The 23,877-nt window shown below is 42.1% G+C and overlaps 1 protein-coding gene across 1 annotated transcript in view; it reads left to right on the top strand.

Annotated features, from left to right (window-relative positions):
• Window positions 1–23,877, top strand: part of UNC5D (unc-5 netrin receptor D) — a gene marked incomplete at its 3' end in the record, with an annotated part of 671,255 nt that overhangs the window by 478,718 nt on the left and 168,660 nt on the right. Inside the window, exons 6-7 of the mRNA XM_066589399.1 lie at window positions 10,263–10,430; window positions 23,288–23,452. Of these exons, the coding sequence (XP_066445496.1) occupies window positions 10,263–10,430; window positions 23,288–23,452 (333 nt within the window). The remainder of the gene's footprint in view (window positions 1–10,262; window positions 10,431–23,287; window positions 23,453–23,877) is intronic.

Here is a 23,877-nt window from a genome sequence, read left to right as displayed (position 1 = left end):
GGGGCCAGAAATGGGCATATAAAACTCTGCCGCAGAAAGCCTTTGAGAGTAAGATCTTATACTTTGGCTCTGGACGGTGAACTGCTAAAATCTGAGGCGTATAACAAAGGTCATCCACATTGATGTAATCTTATCGAGCATGACCTAAAACGGAAGATCGTATCTCAGGGTAAAGCTTTTATCTCTATATAGCTTTCATTTGGGAAGTAAACCATAAGTCCGCTTCATCCTCAAGCATATGGCTAACTGGACATGCTATGCTCTTTACTATTTTACACAAGCCAAGTAAAATAATCCAACATTTATGTATATTATTTAACTATATATTTCAATTGCTCTAATGTAACCAGAGTGTTGGAAAGTTTTGCACCTTCCATTACTGGCTTACACATGGTGGACCACACCCATGTAACTTGGGCCTCAATGCAAAGTCTGCAGTCTGGCCCTCCAGCTATAATGTGGCCTTTAAAATACCAGTCTCTATATATGGAAAAGTGAGACCTTATGCACCTGCTAAGGCTTCAGGGCCCATGTGTGGCCACCTCTAGATGCCTATGCATTGGTTTTTTTTGGTAAAATATAGATATACTAGACTAGAGCAGCTAACAGAAGTAGATATTACCAGCCAGCATCCAGAAGCTTGCAACTAACTGTTATGATCTACATTCATGTGTTCTTCCAAGTTCTGATTATGTCTTCACAAGCCTGAGGAAACACTATTCCTGCAGTTGTAGGGTTAAGGTGGCTTCACACGAGCGTGTTTTGTTGCATACATAGGTGCGTACATAAGTGCGCACCCATGTACGTGCAAAAACACGCGTGAATGCAGGTCCGTGCATTGCCTTCAATGGAGCCGCGGCTGCTGCCGGCGGCTCCATTGAAGACAATGGTCTGCCGGGACCCCGTAATTTTTTTTCAGGGAAGGGCTTTAAACATAAGTCCTTCCCTGAAAAACAAAAATTTTAGTGTAAAAAAACCCCCAAAACTTACCTGTCCACAGCTGCTGTGTCCCCCGCGGGCATGAAGAGCAGATGTTTCCTTATCCCCGCATGGAAAAAGAATGCCCTGCTGTACCTGCCACATCTGTGACAGATGCAGCAAAGGAATTCTTCATCCCCTCGGGGACACGGCAGCAGTGAGCAGGTAAGTTTTTTTTGCTTTTTTTTTTACATTAAAATTGTTTTTCAGGTAAGGGCTTATATTTAAAGCCCTTCACTGAAAAACAATTACGGGGTGCCGGCAGACCATTGTCTTCAATGGAGCCGCCGGCAGCAGCATTCCCTATGGTGCACGCATGTCCTAGCTTTGCGGGCACGCACCTGTAAAACACGGACATGTGAACACACCATAGGGAATGCATTGCTTGTAATAGACGCGTGCTTTTGTTACAAAAATAAGTGAAAACAAATTACAGAATACAATAAAAATATGCACATAAAAAAGAAAATGACCCAAAGCCGATGCCAACCAAAACCATTACCATATGCACCCTGTAATCCAAAACTATACAAATAATATATCAAAACATCCAAAACAAAAGGAGGAACCAATTCCCATACGTTATTTTAGTGTAAATATATAAAAAATTTTAAACATAAACAACTATACATTTAAAAAAAAATCTTTCTTTAGCTTTTTACCCCTAATAAAACAACAACAACAAAAACGGAAAAAAAGTCAGTGAAAAAACATATAAAAAATAGCTCTATATGTCACGGAAAAAAATGCATCAAAAATGAATTTGGGGTAAAATCCCCAAAACACCCCGGTCCATACGAGGTTAAAAAAAACAAATGGAGGAACATTTTAAAAAATGTCATATTTTCAACTGCAGTATGCCACATACATACATACATACATACATACATACATACATACATATTATACAGATATTTTAGCATATATATTTTTTCGTTTTTGTTGGAAGAACATTTGAAAAATGTTGTAAGTTTTAATTTAGCAGACCATTTGTGTACATGGTATTGACAATTTGATTAAATAAATAAATTAACTGATGCAATAACTTTATTTTACTTTTAGTAAATAAAATCACAGAACGGGAAATATAAAACAGACAAAAAAATAAAATCACAGAAAGCGGCCATATACTTACTGGATATAGGAGGTAAGGTAAATGCACCACATTCCTCAGCATGCAGGCAGTGGTGTCATTAATAGGCTGTAAGCCCCATTCGGCAGTTTGGTTGTATACATGCTGAGGGATGTGGTGTATATAGCTACCCTCTTGTATCAGGGTACTGGTGCATCTTGGCACAGCTGGAAGAGCTGGCCAACCAGCGTCAAAAAAGCCTGTCCTCAGGGCACGGTGCAGCGGCCTCCAGAGTTCTCAATGTGTTGCCCAGCCAATCACCAGTTGTGGAGGTGTAAGAGTGCACACCCCATGTCTCCACCCATTCTGCTGGTGGAGACAAGATGCACCAGTACTTTGTATCAGTATGTTATTGAGTATATGTTATGAGTATGAGTATGAGTTATGAGTATATCAGTATGTTATGAGCCTCGTGTGGTGCAGAGTGTAAGCTCTCGCCTACGACCTGAAGGTTGCAAGTTCAATCCCTGCATGAATCAGGTAGCTGGCTCAAGGTTAACTCAGCCTTCCATCCTTTTGAGGTCGGTAAAATGAGAACCCAGCTTGGTGGGGGGTAATAAGTAATAATTACCTGAAAGCGCTGCGGAATAAGTTGGCGCTATACAAATACCATGATTTGATTTGAGTATATGGCTGCTTTCTGTGATTTTTTTTTTTTTACTTTTAGTAAATACATTAAAAAAATGAACCCTGCACTATATAATCACCTATACTACCTAAACCCTTCCTAAAAATGTATATAAACATTCTTTTTTTAGGTCATTAAAGTAGAGCAATACGTATTGCATATTGTTGGGGCTCGTAGCTAGATAGGACATCCTGCAGTTTGTTTCCCGCATAGCATCACATCGCGGTGCCATGCAGAATAACATCGCTCATGTCAATGAACCCATTCCAAGGAATCGGTTTCTTGTTTGTGCATCTCACAACGCACAAATCTTGCATGATTCTCACACCAGTGGGATGGTGGCCTAAAGGTGCTTTCACATTTGCATTGGGGATTCCACTTTTCTGCTACATTCGGGGAGCAGTTTTTTATGTTTTTTTTTTAAATTGTGGTTCAAAAATGCAACCATAAACATGAACATGGTTGTAAGCGCAAAACACTGCATGGGTCACTTTGCATCGTATTGCTGTGGAGCTGCCGGTGACCTGTCCTATTCCCGCTTATGGGAGCAAAATTGTACTGCGCATATGTCTCACACGCTGTCATGCTCAGTCCACCTGTTTTCTTTTTTTTAAGATTTCCCATGCCGTTCCAATTTAATTGCATATGGGCGGTGTTGATTACATGTCCATAAAGAACAATAGGCTATCTTATGCGTAATATGCCGCAAAATAGAATATGCACTTTATTTTTTGCGCTCGCGTATTACGCAATTCCTACTCACAAATGTGAGTGGAACTGCGTATGGCAATGTATTTAATTGCCTGCAGATGACTGTGTATCACAAACATGTACTGCGCCTGCACCATACGCGGTAATCATACATCATACACTCATGTGAGCCCTACCTAAGGTGCTACAAAGAAATATTCATGTAGCCCAGGAAAAGCTTATGCCAAGCGGAAGGTCATGTATGTAAATTTGTTTGGCAGCTGAATGCTCTGTTGTTTAGGTATAGGTACAGGTGTAGACGAGGGAAAAGGGCCGAGCTGAACTTTTGCATCCGGGCCCCTGAGCCATTAGTTACACCCCTGCATGACACAAGCAAAGATCACAGCACCACCCTGCTTGAGTTACATCTAATGTAAGTGATTGCAAGTTGTGGTGATCCAACAGACACAAGAAACCCATAAATGCTAGATTTCGTGTGACTATCAAGTTGCAACGTAACCACCAAGTATTAGAGATTTTTTAAATATAAGCACTTATTCTGAATGTTTTTTCCAGGGGTTGTAAACTACTTGTAAATAGGCTATCAATAGTAGATCACCAGAGGTGTCCTGTCTACGTTCCTCACTTATCAGCTGTTCACCAGGCCAGTACATTTGTGCACTGAACTTATTTCTGCAGGAAGTGGACAGCTCTGCTCTGAAGTGGCCAGGCTTGGTACATACATGTAAAGTTCCCATTGAAGTGAATGACATCTTAACCCGCAATACCAAGCCTGGCCACTGCAGTGGGAACACAGCAGCCTACTTCTTGCAGAAATCAGCCCAGCGCTCAAGCACTCCAGCATAGCAAACAGCTGACCCCCACCAATCTACTATTGGTGGCCTCTCCTAAGCATATGCTATGAATAGTATACAACTGGACAACTGCTTTAACTGATTTGAATGCTTCTGTACCTAATAACTGTCCCATTTAGTATAATATACTAGATGGCATATTAATTTGAGTATGCTGCTATGTAAGAAAATTGCCATGTGCCTATGAATTGCCTTTCCCGCTGTCTCTAGTTTTAGGTGTTATATAAAGCACTTTATTATAAGAAAGTAGATAGAATTTCCTACATGTTTCTGCATAAATATACAGCATCATGTGACAAGTATGCCCTAATAATGCAGCGGCTTTCTATAAGATGCACTTGCTGCCTTCCTTAAGTCATTTTAGGCATAAAGATGAGGGCACTCTGCCAGGTCAGGGGCTTTGCTTCAAGGGAAACTTCATGTCAATCAGGAGAGGACAATTGATATCAAGCTTTTGTTCTAAAATAGGTTCTGCAGCAGCTAGGCTAATTTACAGAGAAATTCTGTTCTTCGTTCACTGTGGATATGTGAGTCACTCTTGAACCTTGTAAATCAGTTCTGCCATCTCTAATTATATAACTCAAAAAAAGTATTTTTAAGCTGAAAAACAGACTTGTGTCCATCCAGTTTAGCCTATTACCCCCCCCCCCCCCCCCCCATGTTGACCAGGGCAAGGCAAAAAAAAAAAAAAACAATGAGGTAGAAGCCAATTTTCACCATTTTAGGGGAAAAAATCCATCCTGACTCCAAGTCTGACAATCAGGATAGTCCCTGGAGCACCGAGCCTTCTGAAGTGATTAGTGACTATAACATGTAATTTTATAACACTCAAGAAAGGCATTTAGGTCCCTCCTGGTCTCTTTTAGTGAGTTCACCATTACCAGGTTCTCACTGCTCTTACAGTAAAGAACCCCTTCTATATGGATGTAGAAACCTTATTTTCTGTAGATGTAGAGGGCGCCCCCTTGTTACAGTTACAGTCCTGGGTATTAATAGATGATGGAGAAGATCTCTGTATTGTCCCCTGATATGTTTATATATAAATTATTAGGTCACTAGCTGTTTTCTAAACTGCCTAACCCCAACTGTGATAACCATCAATTAAGCCCATTCCATTTTTAAATTTGCCCACCTATGTACTCGCTCAAACTCTGATATGTGCTTTTTGAGTACTGGTGCCCAAAACTGAACATAATATTCCATGTATGGTCTAAAGCAGAAGACCAATGTTCTCATCATGTGCCCCTAGACATGTTTTTATCCATCTCATGATCCTATTTGCTTTGGCAGCAACAGCCTGATACTGGTTGCTCCAATTAGGTTCATTAAAATCCCCAAGTCCTTTTTCATGTCAGTGATTCCCAGTGGTTTCCCATTTAGGGCTTATTTACACGAGAGTATATCGGACAGCGTTTTCACCCCCAGCCAATGTACGCTTCCATCTAAGCAGTTCCCCCCTTCCTTCCCCCTCCTTGACACTCTGCCTCTCTCCTCCAAGCGGAGGTGGGCGGGGCAAAGCAGAGCTTAGCTCCACCCCCACCCCCTCCAACTGCAAATGGCAGAGTGGAGGAGAGGGGCAGAGAGCTGGTGAGGGGGAGGGAAGGGGGGAACTGCTTAGATGGAAGCATATATCATCGGGGTGTGAAAATGGTGGCCGATATACACTCGTGTAAATAAGTCCTTAGTGTGTAATAGGGACATGTATTTCCCCTGCTCCCCTATCAGTGTTAAACCTCATTTGGCACTATTCTGCCCAAGCCCCCAAATTATCCAGATCTATTTGCACCCATGTACTGTCCTCTCTTTTGTTAATTAGTTTGCATAGTTTTGTATCATTTGCAAATATTGATAATTTACTGTACAATCCTTCTACCAGGTCATTAATAAATATGTATAAAAAAAACTGTGCCCAGTACTGCCCCCTGTGGTGCCCACTAGTAACGGTGACACAATCAGAACATGTACCATTTATAACAACCCTCTGCTTTCTATGACTTAGACAGTTACTTACCCACTTCTCGCCCAGACCAAGCATTCGCATTATATATACCAATCTTTTATGCCGCACAGTATCAAATACTTTGAAAAAATCTAGATACACAAGATCCAATGACTCTCCCTGATCTAGAACTTACCTTCACATAGAAGCTGATCCGGTTGTTTTTACAGGAGCGATCTCTCATAAACCCATGCTGATACGGAGTTATACAGCTATTTTCCTTGAGGTACTCCAGGATAGCATCTCTTAGAAACCATTCAAACATTTTACCCACAATAGAAGTTAGACTTACCGGCCTGTAGTTTCCAGGTTCACTTTTTGACCTTTTTTGAATATCGGCACCACACTGACTATGTGCCAATCCAGTGGAAAATACCCCGTCACTATATAGTCCTTAAATATAAAAACCAATGGTCTGTCTTTCACATTACTTAATTCTCTTAGAATCCGGGAGTGTATGCCATCAGAACTCGGTGATTATACATCACCAAGTGAACAATCTTATTTTTGGGCAAAGGAAGAAGCATCATCATATTGATCACATTCCATAAATTGGAGTCATTGTCCTTTAGCACTTGACCAGCTAGTAAACCTCTAATATTCACATAATTTAGTGGGAAATATAGTATGCCACATATAACATAAGCATGTGAAGTGACAAGCTTGAACTCTACAATTCATTGACCATACATTTGCGATTTTTTTTTTCCTTTTAATGGTTCTTGAGTCAATTAACTGCTGTGACTTGCAGGAAGGGAATTAGCCATGGAACAAGAAGTTCAGATTCTGTTATTCTATTAATTACTACAATTACCAGAATGTTACACATCATGCTTGCTTGTAATAGAAACCAGCATGCGGTAGAGAGATCCAAAAATACCTGAACCACAGTCCCATATGATCAATATTATTTACGCTGCATCCCACTGCGTGAAACCCTGAGGGATTGCAGAATTCGTATTGCTACCCTCTTACCTTTCTGCAGCTACAATTCACTGCTGCATTGGGCAGGAGTATGTACAAGCAACGTGTGGACAGATCCTATGAGCCAGCAGCATACTGAGCACTCCTGGGGTGAATGCATCACATCTGCGTCATTCTTGACAATTCCAGCTCTGACAGACGTACATTTAAAGGGGAGCTGTCAATCATAGCTACACCCTGGTTACATTTACATCACACAGCAGTTACCTCTCACAGCAGTGTTACCTTGTCGGTATTATCTTCTACATACAAACCAGACAGGCAAATTATTAGGCAAATGGGAAATACAGCAATACACCGAACAGATTCCCTCAAGCAGCTTGTGCTGTATGAATAAGATCATTTTGGGCTACTTGTTCTTCAGGTATATCTCCAGGTATATACAATCTTAGATACTCAAGAACTGTTTGCAAATTATGTCTAACCTACAGAAAATGGCTATGCCCCTTTTACATTAAGACACATCCTTTGTGTCTCCTTACATTTATTTTACCCCTTAGTTAACCTCTGACAGTACTAATCCTGTTCTGACAAAGTTTATAACACAGTAGTTCAGCTCTAGTATATCTCCAAATAATGCAGTCACCACATAATAGATACCAGTTCTGCACAAGTGATCCTGATTACAGTTCAGTTACCTCCAGTTTGTTTTTATTTTTCTTCTCTCTGGGCCCAGATCACCATGTTGACGTGTTTGTCTTCTGTGTACACTCTCCCCATCGTGCTGTTACTCTCCTCTCATAGTACTTCCTCTGTACTCCATCAAAGTAAAAATACACCCTCTATGGCCCAATGTGCTTCTAGTGCTCCATCTCTAGCCCCAATTGCTTATAATTCTCCCTTTGTACCCCCGCCTGCTTATACTGCCCCTTCTGTGGCCCTGTATGCTTATAATACTCAACTCTGTGGCCCCACTTGCTTACCATGCCCCCTCTTTGGCTTTTTTTTGCTTATAGTGTTCTCTCTATGGCCCCACTGGCTTATAGTCCAGCTTGATCCTTGGCCTTATTGTCTTATAGTGCTACCGCATGGCCCCACTGTTTTATGGTGCTGCCCACTACCACCCCATGCTTATGTATTCCGTCCACAGTAAAAACTCAACTCACATACAGGGTGGGTATATTACGGATGAATGTTCCAGGGCAGCCATGGATCTACTAACTTGACATGAACTCACGGTATCATAGGGATCGATGGTATGATACTGTGAGTTCTGGTTAGTAGACCTGCGTGCGGACTGGCAAACTTGCTTGAAATATGAAATTTGCTCATGCGAAAGTGGTCTTAGGTGGATATTTGCATGGAGCTGCTTGTTTCAGTGCTAAAATAACCAAAGTGAATCAATTTTAAGATAAATTAGCATAAGAACGCATTTATTCATTGGTGGCAATTAAAGTTGCCAGAAATGAATTGCCACAATAGTGAAATAAAAAGGAAAGATCTCTTCTGCCCTTGGATGGGTATTTCTGTGGACATGACCCTGTTCCTTGGCCACCACATTCCACAGACATGACCCTTCTGGTTTTCTTTCTGCAGGGTCAGCTTAAAGGGAACCTGTCGTCAACTATAAGCATCATAAACTAAGCTATAGATCTTATAGTTTAGGTGATGGGGCTTCTGGGACGCTGGGTCTCATACTCGCCTGTTCCTGCGGTGTCCCCTCGCAGTCATTGCATGCACAGCTAGTGTGATTCTCTTAAGAAGGCTGTGTGCATGCATTCCTATTCATCTCTATGGGAATGAGTGCGCATAGCCATCTGAAAAGAGTCACACTGTGCGCATGCTAACATCGCAGGGTGACACTGCAGGACCAGGAGACCGGGTGAGTATAAGGGCTTATTAAGACGGCTGTATGAGCAAATACGCTCACCGCAGTGCAACTTATTTGCGCATGAACGAGATAGGATGAGGTACATTTGCACACGTGTCTGCGCATATTACTGTACTTTTTGCGCATGCAGGTCCAGTTCACAAACACACGTGACCAACCCTTTTCATTGATTAAAAGGCTAATTAGTCAAATAGGGTCCAGATGTGTTCTTTTCTTCGCATTTCGTGCAGTGTTTCACGCTCCCCCTTACATATTTGCACACCTCCCGTCCATTCACCACGCTCATCTTTATATAGCCGTTGATGGTGGTCATTTGGAATATTTTCTGTAAGATAATAAAACTAACTTTTTGGTATCAAGTTCTTCATCTGTCTTTATTCTTTACAGTCAGAAATTGTTAGTTTGTTATGCTAATTTGTCTAAAAAATTGGTCTCTTCGGTGGTTTTAGCGCTGGAACAAGCAGCTCCACACACATACCCTCCTGCAATGTTGGAAAGCTCTCTTTCGTCCCTGGATAGGTATTACTGTGGACACCCTGTATGTTCATAATGATAATAAAATATCAGTTGGGTCCATGCCTGTGAGCGCTCTATGCACCACAAGAGTCTCCGAAGCTGAACAGACTCTTCCTTTCGCTGTGAGTGGTAGTTCTGCTGTAGTGACTTCTCTATAAACAAGTATTGAGGTGCTAACCTTGGAATTCCCGGCAGGTTACCCCTGTCAGTCAGCCCTCAGCATGCTGTAAGCTTGTAGCCAAGAAGGACCAAATGAAAAGTTCACTGGCTGAAACTATTGATTGTGGCTGAAATATGCGTTTCTTGTAGCAGAAATGTCAGGATACTTGTGAAGAAAATAGCTGTCAAGGAAATTGGGTAGTAAAAGAGTCTGACTAAAGCCTTAAAAATAAATAAGTCTTGAGAAAAGAATATTTATTCCGAATACTACAGTGAGACGGACTCCTTCCACAAGCTTCTTTCTCAGGGAAATGTCAACATTTTATATAACAATAGGAGAGGTCATTGAAGTTTCCGAGGAGTCATTGGATTGATGGGCTGTGAAATATGTTTAACTAAACAGCAACCTGTTTTTTTTACTATATATTTGTTGCAATCCAGTGTATATGATTTACGTTTCTTATTTCTAGTGAACGGAGGGTGGTCGTCGTGGCTAGAGTGGTCAACATGTAGCGTGAGCTGTGGCCGTGGAGTCCAGAAGCGTTCCAGGACCTGCACTAACCCAACACCTCTCAATGGTGGCACCTTCTGCGTAGGGACTTCTATGCAGAAAGTTAGCTGCACCTCACAGTGTCCAGGTGAGTGACCCCATTACTTGTAGACTGTCTTTTTTTTGTATCCGAGTAGCTTGGCTAACTATATACAGTAAGGGCGGTTTCACACAGCCACATGCACAACCACACTTGTCCCTATGGAATATAGTTGCACATGATTTTATTTTTTGCTCTGGCCATTCAAACTCGGCGCCATAGTGCAGGACTTTGAAAAAATGCGGGAAGATAGGTCATGCCTAGAGATGAGCGAACGCACTCGGGGGCGCTGTGGGGCGTGGCGTGGTGTGGTGGAGCGGGGGGTAGCAGCGCGGAACAGGTGGGAGCTCTCTCTCTCTCCCTCTCCCCCCCACTCCCCTCTGCAACCCCCCGCTCACCCACAGCGCCCCCGAGTACTTTTCACTCGAGTAGTGAAGTACTCGAAAATCGCGGTGCTCGATTGCGAAATCGGCCTTACCGAGTACGTTCGCTCATCTCTAGTCCTGCCCTATTTTTCCCACACACAGTTAATGCTACATGCGGGAAAGATAGAGCAAGTTCTATCTTTTCTCGCCCGCAGCAGGCAAGAATCCCAGTAGTGAAAATGAAACCATTGAAATCAATAGTTATGTTTTGTCCCATTATGTGACTGTGATTGTCAACCTGACAAAAACACGTCCATGTGTTTAAGTCCTCGCCGTGGACAAATTAATGGTATCTATCACCAGGGAAAATACTTATGGCCACCTGTACAATGACTTATTAAGGGGGCCTTCACACTTGCGATAAAATTGGGCGATTTTTTTTAGCGATGCGAGAGGGAGTGAAAACGCAGGACTATGAAACCAATGATTTTCCATGGTTTCATTCCCATTTGCGATGTTTTCACTAATGCGATGTGGCTATAAAAAAAGCGCAGTATGTCCTATATTTCTATGGTTTTTTTTCTAGCCCATGTTTCCCAATGGAGCCTCCTTTTGATCGCAACGCATGAACAATAAAATTGCAGCAACCCAATAAGTGATTTTTCACTAGAAAAAGCATCGCCGCCGCTCAAAAATCGCCAGAACAAAACAGCGATTTTCTTGTGGTGATATCGCAATTGCCAGTGTGAAGGAGCCCTAAAGCTAAGCTTTTAGGCACAAGTGATTGAGGTGATCAGCAGTCACTGACTCCTTCATGAATATTATTGTTACTGGCTGATCCTAGTAAGTCCTCATGCATTCACAAGTTGCAAGGAATGGCAAAAGAGCGCCCATAGAAGCCTATAGGTCATATTGGACCACCATCAGGTTTAGGACTTTCCGTCTGTCTGGAAATAATAAGATGCTGTGTGCGATTTTGGACCCCTACTGTCTTGGAGTCACCCCAGTGCACATCCAATAAGAAGGAGTTGCATGGGTTTTCTCATCTCAAGCTGGGCACATGCATCATGCAGGTTTTTCTCCGCATGTCAGTTGCTTTGACTCTTCTGTTCTCTCTGTGGATGAATGATCCTTGTTATCTGCAGTTATATTTCTCATCTATTAGCCTGAAGAAGGACAAAAGTCCAAAACATTGCTACTATTTGGAAACTTTGATAAATTAATAAAACGTACCTATTTGTAAGTGCATCTGATATCCTGGACACTGGTGTTTCCTTATTATTAGATGTATACCATACTGCCATGTGAAGCTGATTTCATAAGGAGGTTTCCTTTTGTTCTGATTCATATGGAATCCAATAGAACAAAAATGCCATTCTCCAATGCAGTATTAAGCACATCTTCTTAAAGGGGATCAGCCACCGGTCCTTATTGAGAACAGCATAAAGTAGTTCATGTAACACTGATTACAGTGATCTGTTTGCTGTGTATATTTGTGCACTAGTTTGAAAGTAAATAACATTTTATTAGTAACAGCCAGAGAAAAAACTAGTCCTGCATATTAATGAGCTGCAGGCTGGCCACACCCACCCTGCTCTCCAGCCAATGATTGGTAGCTCTCTCTCTATGTACCACAATAAGCAGAGAACTGTCAATCGTTGACTGGAGGGCAGGGTGGGTGTAGCTAGTCTGCAGCTCATGCATATCCAGGATTACCTTGAGTAGTCCTCTGTGCATGTGCAGCCACTGATAAAATGTAAGTTTCTCCAAAACTACTGCACAGATATACACAGCAGACATATCATTGTAATCAGTGTGACTGTCACTACATTGCTGCTCTCAAAGAGTGGTGCAAAAAGATGGTGACAGAGTATCTTTAAGTTGTAGGGATGATATAGAGGACAGTCTATTGTTTTAACCACTTAAGCAACGCATTTTTTAGTTATTTACGGGTTAAAAAATATCACTTTTTTATTAACAATGTACATTCAATGATCCTTTCTGAACTTTGGAGTGTAATGTTTTAAAAAATAATATAGTTTAAAAGATATAAAATCTCAGCGCCTCAAAATATATAAAAAGATAGGTAAATGTAAAGAATGGTGAGTAACAACTCACCTGGTGCACAGTGCGCTCCTAATCAAAGGAGCCACCGGCACCCGATATCCACGTTTGCCTTCAAAAAGATCCTGGTCTTCAATCCTGTGTCTGCAGGAGAGACGTCCCGGGGTGTAAAGCCTTCAGGCTTCCGACATCCAAATCAGTATAAAGAAAAAGACCCCCGCGCTCACGGGACCAGGATACTCCGTTATATAAATTAAATAACTTTTATTGCAACACGTTTCAACGGTACACAGCCGTCTTTCTCAAGCATTACATACACAATCAAATACACACCTTTATATACATAAATAAATCAATCTTTTACTCACTACACCCGACTCGGATAAACGCCGCGTCCCGGCGCCATCTTGAAACCACGTGGAGTGATACAACATACAATCCACGTGATGATGAACACGTCATCTATTTCATTCATAAAACAAACCTATTCACAACTGCTATAATCTCTATTAAAACCAAATCACATGGTCAAAAAATAGTCTTATTCTGTAAAGTTATATATTAAACAACATATCATAATTATCAGTAGATCATTATCTCTATTATATACAAAAATTCCCTTCCATTTTATCTATCATAATATAATTATAAACATTTGTAGACTCAAAAAAAAACAAAAAAAAAAAAACAATATTAAATAATGTACTATCACATAGTCCCTCTATATGGATAAATAAAAATAAAAAATAGTTTAAAAGATATGATGCTACAGCCGCCAGCCCCATTGAAAGTAATGGGGTGCAGGCAACTCCAGCAGTGATTTTTAGGAAAGTGCTAGAAATATAAGTCCTTCCCTGAAAATCTTTCCTAGCTTGGCTCCCTGGCTCTGTACTGAAGATCTTTCAGCCAGAGGGGATTTAAAATCCCTGCTTCCTGAAAGTGCTGTGTCTGATTGGCTGAGCATTCAGCCAATCACAGGCAGCACTCAGCCATTCATTGAATGACAGCTGAACGCTGCTTGTGATTGGCTGAGCGCTGTGACCAATGATAAGCAGCATTCAGCTGTCATTCAATGAATAGCCGAGCGATGCCTGTGATTGGCTGAATGCTCAACCAATCATATGCAGCACTTTCAGGAAGCAGGGATTTTAAATCCCTGCTAGCTGAAAGATCTTCGATACAGAGCTGGGAAACCCAGCGGGAGGTCGCGCCAAGCTCCGGCAGTGGCAGACAGGTAAGTATATATATTTTTTACACATGTTTGGGATGATTTTTGGGAAAGGGCTTATATTTTTAGAGTGGCTGAAAAGGCAAAAAGTAGCTCTTTTCAAACCAACGGACAAAGGCGTACCTACAAATGATGCAGAGGTAACAGTCGCAGTGTGGCCCTGGTTTCTGAGGAGAACGAAATGACCCTCTGCTACTTAAGAACATCAGTATAAAATTGGCACATGGTGGGTGAGGCGCCTGTTGCATTTGCATTGTGGTCCACTAGCTTCTAATCACGCTACTGCCAATTGATCATCAGCTTTCGAGTGGCCATTAAGCAAACAGAACTCCTTTCACTAGTTTTGCATCATTAGAGAAATTGAAAGAGTAATTGAGGTTAAAAAGAGAGTCAACCAACAAGTACAAAATGTAATGACAGATACATCGCCAAAGGGAAAACTGAATCTTAGTCATAAGTCTAGATAGGGTCAAAGCAGGAGCAGTTCATTCTCCTTCAAACACACATTTTCTTTCAGTGTTTTGTTCTTCACTTGCAAAAACATCATGAATTGAACGTGTTTTTTATTACATTGCATTATAAAGGTCTTTTGGTGGCTTTTTTAAATGGTTTGCATTTTTACATTGTTTTTTTTTCCATATCTTATGGAGAAGCTTATTGGATAAAGACCAGGATGAGTATGCAAATCTGACATGGGAAAGGGATTGGGGATTTTAATTAACTGTAAACTTAAAGGGGTTGTCCAAGTTATGAGAACCTCTGTCACCTAGTCCTCAATGTCTTAAAATAAGAAAATCAGAGGTTACTTACCTCTCCCCAGTCCCTAACTCATCCCCCTGCAAACTCCAGTCTCTACTGTCTGTTTATAGTCAGTGGTGATGTCCCGTAAACCTGCTGTAGCAGCCAATAACAGCACTCAGCCTGATCACTGAATGCTGTCATTGGCTACAGAATTCCAAGTAGCCTGATAAGACATGCCGCAATTTTTTCCCACACCACATCGCTCATTTATGCGACTCCATTCAAAATAATGGGGTTCGTATTTGTGCAAGATTTGTGTGTCTTGCAATGCACAAATCTCATGTGAGATGTTCGGCCGTGTGAAAGCAGCCTAAGCAGGAAATTACTGACTTGAAACTAGAACGTGAGCAAAGTGGGTAGAGCGCTGTGATGAGAAGACGTGTTTGGAGTATCTCCTGAAAAATGTGTGTGCGCAGAGATATATTTGCTAGAGGACGAACATAAACCCAGTGTCACGTTTAGTCAGCACATAGTTAATTATTTGCCAGCACACCTTGTTTCTGTAAGCTCTGTCCAGACAAGCCAGGGTTAACAGCTCCTGTGCTTCCTAGTCTTGGTTAAATACCCTGCTAGGGTCTGAGAGGTGTGCTGGTGATTGACATGTTTGTCTGCCAATCAGCTTCTCCCTATAAGAGCCAGCTCTTGCTGCTTGGGAGTTGCCAATTATTCTCCAGTGATCCCTGAGCAGTCCTGCTGCTCAGACCTGCTGAGTGCCTGGCTCTGGTACCTTGGTCCATTCCCTGTATGTTCTACTTCTGTCCTGCTTCTGTGGAGGTTACCTTGGCTCGGTCCAGCTCTGCCTTGGTCCTGTGGTTTTCCTGTCGTGTTGGTAATTCCATCTGCCTAGCCTGTCAGTGCTAATAAGTTGTCCTCTGTGTTGGTATGGTGGTTCCTTCCTGTTCTGCCACTCACCAGCGTAGGGTCAGTGCTGGCGGCCTGGACCTGTCCACCTTTGGGGCTACCTCTAGGAAGGGACATTGGTGTGGGTGAGAGTCAGGTAGTCCCACACTGTGCATACCTGTGCACACTACTAGTACTGTAACACCCAGTCACCCAGAAAGCTTTTGAGTTTTATAGGGACTGCTGAAAGCCCACAAAACTGGGAAAAGGACTTGTAGTATAGACGCGGTACCTGGGCTAGGGACTGTTTCAGTAAAACTGATTGTTGCACAGGTGAAAATTGGACTTTTACTTACAACTCCCGGTAAATGGGGAATTGACCTTGTATTGTACCCGGCCAATGAGTAAGGACTCCCTGATTGTTTGTGGCCTGTGAACATGTTAGGTATAGCAGACAGGTCTGCTGCTTTGCCCTGTCTGTTATCTGAGTTTGTATTTATTTTGCTCTAGCATCTCTGGAGTTCCTGACTTCTCCACCCAGCTGGAGGCTGTTTGCCAATCACTCAATTATATATGTACCTCAGAGCTGTTATCCAGTGCTTGCGGGTTCTTGTTGTACTCCTATGATGGCTTGTGGCTGCTGCTGCTCCTGCAGTATCTCTGTGACTACTGATCTCAAGTCTGCTGTAGCTGTAAGCTACTTGTGCTTTATCCTGATCTTCTGTTCCTGCTCACATCCTCACTTCCTGTTTCTGCTTGGTACGTCCTGCTACGGTTAGAGCCTTGACAGGGTTATACAGCAACCAAGTTCCAGCTCGGGCCATTCTTGTCGGGACAATCACTCCTCTCTGTTAGGCAGCGACTACCCCTTTACCTCTCATTACCCCCTACATTAGCCCTTACCAGCTCAGTGCTAGCTCAGTTCCAGTTCCTGCCTCGTACCAAGCTTTGTGGCAAGGAGTGAGCATCCGGTCTCTTGGTTGGCTGTCAGTCCTGCTGGGTGCTGTCCCTACTCGGAGTAATGACACAGTGGTTCCACACCCGAATACATAAGAGAACGGACATATGTTCTTATTAGTCCTAGTTGCCTATGTTATTAAAGAGTTCTCTAGCTTCACTAATGGAGTCTGGGGGTTTCTGGAGTTATCCACGATGCCTCTGGGCTACTGCAACTTTTCCTAAGGCCCACTTTATAACTAGAACATCTAGTGAATCAGTATGGCCACTCAGTATGCCATGAGTCTCTGCTGGCACAAGCTCACACTTATGCATACTGAGAGATGATGGTAATCTTTCAGCTGGGCCTCTAACTCCCAAAAATGTCTCCATTCATCCAACCAGTTTGCCACTCTCCTTCAAGGAGCAAGTAAGTGTACCAACCTGTCCCCAGTGCTACTTAATATTGGAATGATTAAATGGTCAGTATTAGAGATGAGCGAGCATACTCGTCCGAGCTTGATGCTCGTTCGAGTATTAGGGTGCTCGAGATGCTCGTTACTCGAGATGAGCACCACGTGGTACTCATCTCGATTAAACGAGCACTGACCATTGAATTCAATGGAGCCGGCAATACAGCTGGCTCCATAGAAAGCAATGGGCTGCCGGCGATCGCGGGATGAATTGTCGGGAAGGGCTTAAATATATAAGTCCTTCCCTGCAATTCATCCAGAAATGTGTAAAAATAAAAAAAATATATACTCACCTTGTCCCGGCAGAACGATTTTAGCCCATTGAATTCAATGGAACCGGCAATACAGCCGGCTCCATTGAAAGCAATGGGCTGCCGGCAATCGCAGGATGAATTGTCGGGAAGGGCTTAAATATATAAGCCCTTCCCTGCAATTCATCCAGAAATGTGTAAAAATAAAAAAAATATATACTCCCCTTGTCCCGACAGAACGATGTTAGCCCATTGAATTCAATGGAGCTGGCAATACAGCCGGCTCCATTGAAAGCAATGGGCTGCTGGCGATCGCAGGATGAATTGTCAGGAAGGGCTTAAATATATAAGCCCTTCCCTGCAATTCATCCAGAAATGTGTAAAAATAAAAAAAATATATATACTCACCTTGTCCCGGCAGACGGAGTTCAGCTCGGCCGGCCTGCAGTGGGTGTGAAGGGGGTGTGAGTCAGACCTGCCCCTGATTGGCTCAGCGCTGAGCCAATCAGAGGCAGGTCTCACTCACACCCATTCATGAATTCATGAATGTGTGAGTGAGTGCTGCCTCTGATTGGCTCAGGGACAGCTCTCAGCTGAATGAATTGCAGGGAAGGGCTTATATATTTAAGCCCTTCCCGACAATTCATCCCGCGATCGCCGGCAGCCCATTGCTTTCTATGGAGTCGGCTGTATTGCCGGCTCCATTGAATTCAATGGGCTAACATCGTTCTTCTCTTCCATAGCTGTTACAGCTGTGGCAGAGGAGAACGATCTTTACGCTGACAGTGCGGGAGGGTGGGGGGTCTCACTCTTGCCACTATTGTGGCTTAATAGTGGGACCTGGGAACTTGAGATGCAGCCCAACATGTAGCCCTTCGCCTGCCCTATCCGTTTCTGTGTTGTTCCCATCACTTTCTTGAATTTCCCAGGTTTTCACAAATGAAAACCTTAGCGAGCATCGGCGATATACAAAAATGCTCGAGTCGCCCATTGACTTCAATGGGTTTCGTTACTTGAAACGAACTCTCGAGCATCACTGAAAGTTCCACTCGAGTAACGAGCACTCAAGCATTTTGGTGCTCGCTCATCTCTAGTCTGTATAGAATATAGGAATTTATATTTTAAAGAATGAAAATCACAGTTGGAAGACCACTTGAACATTTCCCACATCTATATAGCAGACAGTATATGCAATAAATAAACAGGGTATGTCACTGGTTACGGAAGCACAGTAAGAATAAATGATGGAGCACCATATGTAATGGCTACGGCTTGTATCCTATTACAGGTCATTACCTCTCTGCTTTGTTCTCAGGGCAAATGCTTTTCAGGGACTTTTTTAAGCGATAAGACAACATTAGCAAACAATAATGCAAGCAGTAAAAGCTAGAAAGTCAAACCTCAGCTGGTTCAACATGTTAGCTTGTTAACTGCAGATTACAGATTGAATAGGAAATAGTTGATGGCTGGAAACAATTATAAACAAATATGTCATCGAGAAAGATACTGATACAGCACTTTGGAATTCCTTACAATGGCTTCAATCCAAAGCAGCTGAGTATCAGACCAAGAAGTCTCATAGCAATGGTGCTATACCACAGATATCTAAAGCTGTAATTCAGTAGACACTTTAGGTGTAGACCGGCAGGAATCCTCGCTTCAACATGTTAATACATTATATTTTCTATTTTAAGGACTTTTCCTAATTTAGACTTTCCTGATAAGCCATTTCAACATGTGAATATTTAGCTTAAATCCAGGGATGCCATGAAACATACGTTGAACAGAACACCCTGTCTACAGCCCGGCGGTGGCTCGGTGATACTCTGGGGCTGCTTTGTTTCCCCTAACTCTGAAAAACCTGCAGCATGTGGAGGGCAAGTTGAATCAAGTAGCAGGAAATGATAGGAGAAAATGTTGCGTCTTCTGTGAGGAAGTTGAAGCTTGGGTGTCATTGGACCTTCCAACAGATGAATGATCCCAAGCATGCCTCAAAGTCCACCACGGCTTGGTTTCAGAATAAGTCCTGGAAGATTCGGTAATTGTTGTCACAGTTGTCGGGCTTGAAAACCATGGATAATCTTTGGTGGGATTTGAAGAAGGTGGTTGCGGCATGTAAAACCAAGAATATTAGTGAACTGGAGGCCATTATCCACGAGGAATGGGCTACAATTCCTCAGGAAAGCTATCAGAAGCCTGTGTCTGGTATTCAGGACATTTGCGGCAGATCATAACAGCAAAAAGGTGGTCTACTGAATATTAAAGATGCTTGTAATGAAGAAGTGTAATAATTCTGAGACTGCATTAGTTATTAAAAGTGCCATTTTGTGTTGAATTCGAAGAAACCACATGATATATTAAATGCAGCATTTTAAATTGGTCTTATATGTTTGTTTTTGGCAGATAACCTTAATTTTGAATTGAATAATTAGTTAAAAAATTTTGATTGCAACTGTATTACAAGTTAAGTCATTTAGAAGTTACTTTTTAAAGAAAGGTCTGGTTGGGTATTTTCCACTATAAATGTATATGGCCTAGTAGAATACTGTATATATGTAACACAGCACGCTGGAGAGCCATCAATGAACTCCCTAAAGTCCAGAGTTTGGGGCCTGCGTTCACCCTGGCTGACAACTTGTCTATTGGAGGGATCTACTAGCTGCGGAGAGAGGCTCCTATCCTGTCAGGGAGCTGGCTTGGGTATAACCTTACAAGCTTTACTGCCAAGGCCAAAGTGGTAGCAATACGCTCTATTACACACACCATCATGGGAGCAGAGAGAAGTTTACAGTGAGCAGTAAATACAGAATTGGAGGCAACACAGTTCCATTAGATAACTGGTCCGAATATTTGGAGGTTAGCAGCTTCAACAGTTGGAAACAAGAGTCCTTGTTTAGCAAGAGTAGCAGTCTGATTTAAACATTTACATATAGTTCTCCTTACTAGTCACCTCAATTATTGAGTAAGTCCCTAAGGTCCAAATGTCTTTATAGAGTTTAAAGCGGAGGTAGAAGACGGTTTCCACCATTGAATGAGGACTTGAACAAGTTAGGATGAAGCAGAACATGGTTCAGCACATACTCCTGATGCATATAGTACAAGCATCTCCACATATACAGGGGATTCCCCAACAAAGCTACTCTCTCAAGTCTACTTGGTAGCCAGGTTCCGGCACTTGTACCAGGGCCATGCCGGAAGACCTAGTAGGGGACACTAACCAGTAGCCAAACATATTCTTTCCTTACTTCAACCTAGCAGACCATCTGCTTCCTGTGTCTGTCCAATGATGGGCTCTCCTGCAGCCAATGAACATCAGCATATATTCTGCTATGGAGACAAAAATACAAAATATTGCTACAAAATGATGGCAGCAGGGGCGTAACTATAGGGGGTGCAGGGGATGCGGTTGCACTCGGGCCCAGGAGCCCTAGGGGACCCATAAGGCCTCTCTTCTACATATTGGGAGCCTAGTACTATGAAAAAAGTATTATAGTTGGGGGCCCTGTTACAGATTTTGCACCGGGACCCAGAAGCTTCAAGTTACGCCTCTGGAGGGCAGCATACTATAAAAACAGTAAACTCTCTGTGGATACATCTTAGATATTCTGGTGTGAACTGAATATTGTAGTTCTAGACATGTCATATCCGTGAGAGATTCCTGTGGACTTTAAGTAGTGGCATTGCATGCAAAGTCATTTCTCCATTAAAATCAGTACCAGGATTTATTTGTTCTGGACGTTTATGGGGACCTCATATATTATCAGAATATTTCTATCATTTTTTTCTTGGTTTCATGGAATAAAGAAATTAGCCAGAGATGGCCGTTATCGAGTTTAGTGTCACATACATTAAATAGAGTAGCTCCAACTTGGAAAGCCATATTATTTGCACCAGATAATGAGCTCTGTTGTTTGTACTGCTATGATTTGCTGTCACCTGTCCCAAAAATGATTTTTATGGACTGATCTTCAATGCAGTTGATGATAATCATGTAACCTGGAGAAAGACATAGTCAGTGAAGCGTGGGTTGTTCCTGTCATGCTGTCACTGTCATCACCTATTACCTACTTTCCTATAACGATGAACTACTAAGGTAGTATGAGAATATTTTATACTTAGCACACATGGTAATTATTCTATGCAATTTAGTCATCAACAATGTAGTGTCTGTTTAGTTCTTAAGGTCAACGTCTTAGTGAAGTGACTGGCTGCAATGGATTCTGTATTCTTAAATAAAAAGACTGAGACCAGTCAGATTTACTTTAGTTTTATGTCCAAAATAGGATCTTTACCATTTAAGCTCCTCATACACACCAGGGAAAAGTCATCTGAACCAACCAATTTTGAGAGGGGCAGCCAACTTTTGTAAGTGTACAGGGACCTTCTTACTCTCCCCTGAGAGATGATGTTGGGGAAAAAAAGGAAAACACATGAGTGCTTGGCTAAACCGAGCATTCATGTGTAGGGTTGAGTGAAGTGAAACGGCAATCTTTACAAAAGTTTGGTTCGGCTGAACCCTTCAAAATAATAATAATGCTTAATTCTTCTTCTTAGGAAAAACTAGGAAGAAGAAGAATTTATTTCCTTCTACTAATTCTTCTTTTACTGTCTTTATTTCCTCCTTCTTATTTTCCCTTCCTTTTCCTTCTTCTTCATTTCCTTTCTTTTACCTTCCTCAACCTCTTTTTTTCTTCTTTTGCCATCTTTTTTTCTTCTAGTTCTTCTTTTTCTTTGTATTTTCTTCTTTTTCTTCATTAACTTTGCTTTAAAAACAGCTTTAAAAATTAACTTTGCTTTAAAAACAGATAGTGAGATGGTGTTACATGCCAATGTTAGGTTTACTAGTGAATTTCCGATTTGGTTAACATTAATTGGAACTGAATCAAACTTTTTGACGAAATTCATCAAACTAGTTGAACCAAACTTTTCAAAATTTTGCTCATCACTATACATGTGTATGGAGGACTTGGAAGAAAGAGCTGTCAGCCGAATGCGTATTTGACTGACAGTTATTAAAGGTGCATAGACACCTTAAGAGCTGGTCTGTATGTGTGTTAATGAATGTTTTTAATGTATACAATACGTTATTTTATAGAATTGGTACCTATAGGCAACTGTAGTAATTTTGCTAAAGCTTCCCAATGTGTAAACACTAGAGATGAGCGAGCATACTCGCTAAGGACGATTGCTCGATCAAGCATTGTCCTTAGCGAGTATCTCCTCGCTCGGGAGAAAAGGTTCGGCTGCCGGCACGGGTGACAGGTGAGTTGCGGCAGTCAGCAGGGGGAAGCGGGGGGGGGGGGGGGGGGGGAGGGAGAGAGATCTCTCCTCCGTTCTCCCCCGCTCTCCCCTGCAGCTCCCCACCCACCGCGGGCAGCCGTATCTTTGCTCCCGAGCGGGCAGGTACTCGCTAAGGGCAATGCTCATCTCTAGTAAACACTCTGGTAATAATTACTAAGATAACATTTGCTTCAGTACAATAGAAGAATAACATAAATGTCTTGAAATATAGATATGTGGAGGGGCGGAACATCGTAGTTGAGAAAGTGTATGTTCATCGGAACTCTGAATCTCTCTCTCTCTCTCTCTCTCTCTCTCTCTCTCTCTCTCTCTCTCTCTATAGATATATAGATATCTATATATCAAGAGACACGATGATCCCTGTGTAGTTGTTGAACTTCCCCTTACTGCTCATATATTGATCTTTTCCTCTCCGCTGTCTGCTTCTACTAAATATTGCAATGATAGCACAGCCTGGCAAGAGGTGGCAACAATATTGACTTTTAAGAAGTAAAACAATAAAAAACAACACGTTAAAACCACTTATAGGACTCTTAGAAGTTACAAATACAAGTATTGTAAAGTTCTGATTAAAAGCGAACTGCATTAAATAGACGGGTGGTGAGGTTATACATATATTAATTTCCTTCTTCCTCTCCTTTTCTAGTAGAAGGCCAATGGAAGGAGTGGGGTGAGTGGTCAGCCTGTAGCCCAGAGTGTGAACACCAGCGTGAAAGGGAGTGCACAATACCCGCTGCCACTAATGGAGTAAAGCCGTGTGACGGGATGAGGCAAGAGTCTGAAAACTGTACGGACGGATTGTGCATTCAAGGTAAGCAACACAAGTCTTGCAAAGCTACAGTGGACATTATCAATGGATTTTTATCAAAAAGTACAGTTACATTGTCTGATATGAAATTAAGTAATACAAGGAACCATCATGCACTACATTATTACGGCTCATACAATCTCAATGTATACAGAACCAATATGCGTAACCCATTGACTTCTATGTGATCTTACTGTATATAGACTTTCATAAGCTTTTTTTCTACTGGATTCAATATGAATACAATGGAAAAAAATCATTGTCCTACGCTACAAGGTCCTATGGTCACAACTATGGTGCTAGGGCCACATTTGTCCTGGGGTCTGCACCATCCTATGGACTGAAAGGATTTGGTCAGAAGACCACACTTGGTTCTCAGTCTCAGATGTCCTTGGTCCATTAAAAGCCCAGTAGAGCAATGGTCCCCG

Source organism: Eleutherodactylus coqui, chromosome 2, assembly GCF_035609145.1.
Source record: "Eleutherodactylus coqui strain aEleCoq1 chromosome 2, aEleCoq1.hap1, whole genome shotgun sequence".
In the NCBI taxonomy this organism is placed as follows: Eukaryota; Metazoa; Chordata; class Amphibia; order Anura; family Eleutherodactylidae; genus Eleutherodactylus; species Eleutherodactylus coqui.
The sequence above is the reverse complement of the archived record's forward strand: the minus strand, read 5'-3'. Positions and strand labels throughout refer to the sequence as shown.